Source organism: Cottoperca gobio, chromosome 14 (assembly GCF_900634415.1).
Source record: "Cottoperca gobio chromosome 14, fCotGob3.1, whole genome shotgun sequence".
Classification (NCBI taxonomy): domain Eukaryota; kingdom Metazoa; phylum Chordata; class Actinopteri; order Perciformes; family Bovichtidae; genus Cottoperca; species Cottoperca gobio.
Genome location: NC_041368.1, coordinates 4,041,488 through 4,048,016, shown reverse-complemented (window position 1 = coordinate 4,048,016; position 6,529 = coordinate 4,041,488). Strand labels below are relative to the sequence as shown.

Genomic DNA, 6,529 nt, shown 5'->3' with positions numbered 1-6,529 from the left:
AAAAGCACAAGTTGTCTGCAACCCCATCAATTTGCATTTTTGAAGAAAAGAGAAATGGCAGTGGAGGGTGGCAGAGGTGGGATGAGGACTGGAGCATTTGTGATGAGTCAACAATGAAATACAATGCCATGTATAGACTAAGCTCGCTCACAAACACACACACACACACACACACACACACACACACACACACACACACACACACAAGATACCGTACCAGATCGATTTGATTTGAAAAAGCAGGAGAGCCTGATTTTGAAGCCAATTATTTTTTGCACAATACAAACCGAGCAGCACCATTATTTTCCTTACTTCAACTAAATCTAGTCTGTGTACAGGTGGTGTTAAGTGTGTGTGTGTGTGTGTGTGTGTGTGTGTGTGTGTGTGTGTGTGTGTGTGTGTGTGTGTGTGTGTGTGTGTGTGTGTGTGCTCATCCAGCCTATTGATCTGAATTTGTGTTCTGTGTGACACTTTGATGAGGCCTCATAATGTAGACCGGGAGCACTCACATCACAGTTATAAATATGGTGCTGTCCAAAGCCCCCTGCCTTCACTCTCTCTCACACACTCTCTCTCACACACACACACACACACACACACACACACACACACACACACACACAATCACACTATCAAAGTGTACATTTGTACAGGAACAACTCCAAGGACAGAGGCTTTTATATATAAGTCAGCATGACACCTAAACTTGGGAAATGCAACATCACTGTGAAGTGATTTATAGTGATAAGTCAACACTGCTTCCCTTCACTCTGCACTGACTGCACTTTGAGAACGGAGAAGCTATACACACACCCCTTCACCTTTCACATTGTTATGTTGCAGCCTTATGCTAAAATTGTTTAAATGAATTGTTCCCCTTTATTTTGCACTCAATACCCCATAATGACAGAAAGCCAAACTGCAGCTCAGTTTTTTCTTTTCTAATACATTTGCAAACATTTCTAAAATCCTATTTTTGCTTTGTCATTGAATATTGAGTGTAGATTGATGAGGGGGAAAAATAATTTAAATGATTTTAGCATAAGGCTGCAACAACAAAATGTGAAAAGTAGTCAGAATACTTTATGTACATTCTAAATTCTAAGTAAATTCTATCGTGTCCATCAGATGACAATGTGGCCTGATCAAGTTGGCCAATGGATGGACCGGTTGACTTTTTGAGCAACTGACTGTGTACCAAGTGAAATAAGCTCTTTTTGATACCAACACAATCTTTGGTTTTGAGCTCATCTTTCTTCATCAATTCCTCATTTTCAAAGTAAAAAATTTAATTTCTAAGTCATTGCAAAACTTAGAAGCAACACTGTACTGTACTTCAACTCTGTCCAAGGTGCACACTGCCATCTAGTGTTGCTCCTCCAGCTGGAGTTCTGTGTCCCAACAGTACACGACTCTATACTCTAAATAGATACTATATATACACAAATATATATATAAATAGTATACTCTAAACACTACGTACAATTATATACTTTACCGTTTTGGCAGTTAGTAAAAAAGAAAAGAAAAAGAAAGTAATGCACTGCACCATTTTCTATCAACAGAATTTGGAGACTCACTATCCAGAGGAGAACATGTGTTTTCCAAACATTTAGGGTTTGTGTTTTCCTGCAGCAGTCGCATCATTTCATAGGAGGAAAGAAGAGCCCACCAACACCACACTCTAAATACATTTTGAACCTGTAAGAAATATTAGTGTGTACTTTTATGTTTCAGTCTCTTCTTCCTGTGTTAATGAACCACATGCACCAAACTCCGTTACATTCAGTTGATACATTGGACACAGGTTTCTTCAGGGATCATAGTTTATTTGGTTTCATTTTAAAAACAAGGGAAAATCAATATCAATCCCAGACTAAAGTTAAATAAATACAATATTGTGAGGTCACTTTCAAAAGTTCCTCTTTTAAACTTGGAAAAATAGGTTTGTTTTGAATAAACTTTTACAAGAATTGCTCCCTTTGATGAAACCTCTACATTTTACTTTTGAGAAACACTGAAACAAAAGGATAACTGAGCAGCTAAATATCAACATAAACTAAAAATCAATGAAGACCATCACATAAATCTCACTGACTAATGAAACTGAAGGTTCCACAGTCTCACTCATATGTGTGAACTACTGTTGCTGCCTCCGTTTTCTAAAGCTTTGCACTTCTTCTCTGTTGAGGCTTTGAAGACATTGACTCTGTAGTGCTGCAGCTCTTTAATGCTCTCCTGGATGTCACCCAAGGCTCTGAGGGAGGAAACAAGAGTGTTAATGTAATTATTGTATTGTGCGTAGGACTCTGAACCAGTCAAAGTAAGCTTGATTAATTTCCTATCAGTTATGTTTGTTACAATACTGGTGTACTTACCACCTGAAAAAGAGAGATGTGTGTGTCTGACAGCTTGTTTTGCCTTTATTGACTTTATTGTAGTGATACCAGTGTGTTTAAAGATCTCAGCAGTTACTTTGATCAATACAGTGGAATCATAATTGACATCAGTAAGCAGCAAAAGTAAAACCTCAGTTGAAAAAGCACAATCATGCTTTACATGAGTATGTTGATGTATTGTTTACCTGTGGGCTGCTTTCTTGTGAGGCACGACTTTGTATTCCTCTGGAAACCACCGTCTGTGAAGCGTTTAGAGAAACACAAACCCACGTTTACCAAACAATACAGTCACAATGAAGAGAACGCCATACTATCTTTAAGTTCTTCTGAGGTGCTGCTAAGTAGAGTCACTTTCATTGAGTAACAAAACCTATTCAGCATTGCAACACTGTGACTATCAAACGGACTATAGTTATCAGAGAAGATCATTAGTAGGGCTTGAGTGAATAACAAGGCCTTCAGTAGATGAGCCGGGAAAGTATTCATTGTGCAAGCTAAAGAGACTAGAAACAAAAGTACTGCGGACAGGTGGGAGACAAATGTGGAAAATATTCAAATTCTTGTGCAAATCTGCAAAACTTCCACACAAACACTGGCCTGCAAAGCTCCTTGATGGTGCTGACGTCAATGATTCTGTAGTGCAGGTGGTACATAAACTGTGGCATGAACTTGTCCAGGAACTTCTTGTCCGCATGCACAGAGTTACCTGCAGGAAGAAGGAATCATAGGACATGAAATTAGGAGCCAAATCACTCGAGTAATATTTATTTCTGAAGCAGATTCTAAAAAGTAACTCACCAGCAAGCGGACACTGTCCAGGCGGGGTGTGCTGTCTGACGAATGACAGGAACTCATACTCTGCTTGTTCCAAGGTGATTTTACTGTCCTGTACAGCCTGGGTCAGTCCTGACTGAGACACAAGTGCATTGGCCGTTTACAGTCATTCAGTTGTTGCTTCCCTAGTTGGGACTGTTAGCACCGTGTACATCCCAGTCTGATTATAGACTGTCGACCTAAACATGGTGCGTCTTTGCATTCAGACAGATGAATAACTTCTTTGGACTGAGATAGAAAATGACTGTTGCGCTGCTCTCTACTGTAAAAGCCAGTGTTCCCCGTCAGTTGTCACAGGCAGAATATTTGCAGCCGTTTGACATCACTGACTGGAGTGTGGCCTAAAGTGCAAAATGCTTCAAATGTGCAACTCAGAGAGCTGTCTATGCAGAAATCTTTCCCACCCTATGTGATATTCTATCTGTGTTTTCCTGCCCCCCCACCACAAAGACAGCTTACCTTTCCATGATGCTCTTTGCACCACTCTGACATCCCTTCCAGCAGTTCGTTCGGCTGGTTAATTATCAAGTTGGGCCCCTGCCGACGGAGAACAGATACGTTTAATTAACAATACAAACAGAATAGAAGTGGCAGTCCAATTTTGTTTGCGTTTATTATTACCTCAGCCAAAATGTTCAGGTCAGAGTCTGTAATTAGGCATGCCATCTCAATAATCTGGTCCTTCTCAATGTCCAGACCGGTCATCTAAAAAACACAGAGACAAGGTAGATGGATAGATCTCCAACATGTGTCTGGCACTCGAAAGCAGCATCACTTTACTTCTTACAGCACTTATTTACTTGTTAAATAGTATGGAATGGGTTCACAACAACATCAACAGGCAGATTCCCTGAGAATAATTGTAACATAGGCTAAATAGGATGTTGCAGTAGTATGCCTGCATCCACCATTGTTTGCATGCAGGGAGCTATATCATCCAGAAACTATTGGATGTGCCTTTCACACAATTTACGGGAGGACGCATGAAAAAACTTTAAAAATTAACATTTTCCATGTGGGTGAGGTTTCTACCGATCAAAACTTAATCTGCGAGCCTGCTGTCACACATTACAGTAATGAGAATAATAACAGACTGCTAGGTTGCCATTTCATCACTAGTTAGCTAACGTTAGCTATAACAAATAACATATAGCACATTCCTGATATTTATTGAGCCTGCCCGTCTCTCTGTCTTGTAAGGTTAGCTAACTAACGTTAAGGTTACATTTGGGGATGTTGCATCATTAGCTAACGTTACGTATGCTACAGTTGGTCCTCAGGTACTTACACATGATTTAGTTAGACACATAGACACGTTATACCGAGTATCATCATAATCATTCCGGCTATTTCTGATTATTATCCTATCCTACCATTAGCTGTTGTCAGCAAATTTCCAAACAGTAGCCTTAAGGGAACTAACACAAACCGGTTTCAGCGCAGTGACCTACCTCCAGATCTACCCAAACCATTCTCTGAGACATCTTGTTGGACGACATACTGACTTTTCTGGACAACTGAACATCAAAACATGAACCGAATCTGGAAGTAAATGGCCTTATTATACGGCTAACCGGGGAATTGTTCTGCAAAACACGACTGCAGTTTGAATGAGACGCTGCCCTGGTGTGCCGCAGTACGGGATATTTCCTCCTGCAAAGAAACTCCAAGATAACTGGAGCCCATGCCGCAGTCCGCGAACACGCGAGCATCTTTGGCCGGTTTCCGCTCTAAACTGTCGTAAAAATAACTTCATCCCATCAGTGGGGTCAGATAGCGTAACGATCGCGAGAGTTACACACGGTTATGGCCAGATTTCGTTTGTTCAACATTTTCTTTTTGTCTTTTTTCATTTTTTGACCATAACAATATACATAAAACATTCATTTAAAAAATGTGATTAACATTAGGCTATAATATAAAGCATGCCTGTTAAAATTAGATAACTGAAGGAGTTTACATCAAAATTGCTTTTAAGAAGAAACTCTATCCCAACATTTTTATTACAGATAGAGTTTGGAATTAGGCACCATAATTTATCTTTCTTCTTAATATAATGTTCAAGTTCAAATTATTATGTATATTACACCAGAAAGTATTGTAACAAAAACAGAAGTAAAATAAATTATCTGTAGTTTATCTTTATCATCACAAGGGGGAGTAATCATAGGAGATATTGAGTTTTTAGCCATCATACTAAAATAAGTTTGGTGTGCTTTTAATAACCTTATCATATTGTGTACGGTTGCAATGGAAATTAAACTTCAGCTAGCATGATTTCAGTAGATATCTCAACACAACACATAGACGTCTTTAACGTAAAACTGTTACCTCTTCACATTCTGTTGATGTTAGTAATGCTTTAAGTTATTCTGGCATATTTTACACATTGAACCTTTAGAAGGTTCCATTCATACAGTCAAAGTCAACAGCCTGTAGACCAATATCTTCATAATACTTTACCATGATTGCTTTCTTTACATAATGAGTTTTTCTTTTCCAAATGAAGTCGAAGTTTAACTTAATGGTATGTACCGCTTTGTTAGATATGGAAAGTGAATACACTGTATAAAAGCACCTTTGAAGACTTTCCATCTTTGTTATATAAATGTGACCAAAAAGATTTGACTGCAGTATATTGGGTGTACCATATGCTGCCACACGATGGCAGTCATATAAAGCTAACAATTCACACTTTTTCAGGCACAGTTGTAAACCAGATGCTTTGGAAAATAAATCCAAAAAGTCCTTTTGAACCTGCTCAACATTTTAGAAAAGCAAAGTTGTGTTGTCTGCCAGTTGACTTACGACTATTTGATTCTCAAAGACACTCAATTTCTCTATATCTGAATTGTTGACAGATTTGACAGCAATTCTGCCGCAACAAAGAACAGAGATGGTGAAATTAGGAAGCCTTGTTTCAAAGATGCCGGCTCTTTTTATATACCCAGATAATTCACCATTGTTTTTGTCTGTTTACATTCCTCCTGCTGCACATTCAAAAAAATGCTCTTCAGGAATTGCAATGTTCTACTACTACTGTTATTGTTCGGTTCTGTCACATTTTTCGTGTTTAACATAATGGACTAAGCTACAACTGCATTTTTGTTGCTCAACTCTTTATTGCATAGAGACAGTAAATGATCCTTAAATCTTTGGATCCATAAATACAAATACAAAAAAACACAAAAATAAATCAGTTTAAAAGCCCTATGTTCAAGATTTTAAAATGTCTCTTTGGACTGTTAGTCTTCAAAAAGACCTCTGACACCTACAAGATCACATGTCACATGGCA

General features: G+C 38.6%; 1 protein-coding gene across 1 annotated transcript; it reads right to left on the bottom strand.

The window, feature by feature from the left end:
• Nucleotides 1-1,808: 1,808 nt before the first annotated feature.
• On the bottom strand, nt 1,809-4,975 carry smfn (small fragment nuclease). Its single transcript, XM_029448244.1, has 7 exons — nt 4,685-4,975; nt 3,855-3,938; nt 3,693-3,770; nt 3,198-3,309; nt 2,997-3,105; nt 2,585-2,638; nt 1,809-2,257 (listed from the first exon to the last, which is right to left on the bottom strand). Exons 1-7 carry the CDS (start codon nt 4,943-4,945, stop codon nt 2,128-2,130), a joined length of 828 nt encoding a protein of 275 aa, XP_029304104.1. The 5' UTR covers nt 4,946-4,975; the 3' UTR covers nt 1,809-2,127.
• Nucleotides 4,976-6,529: the final 1,554 nt, after the last annotated feature.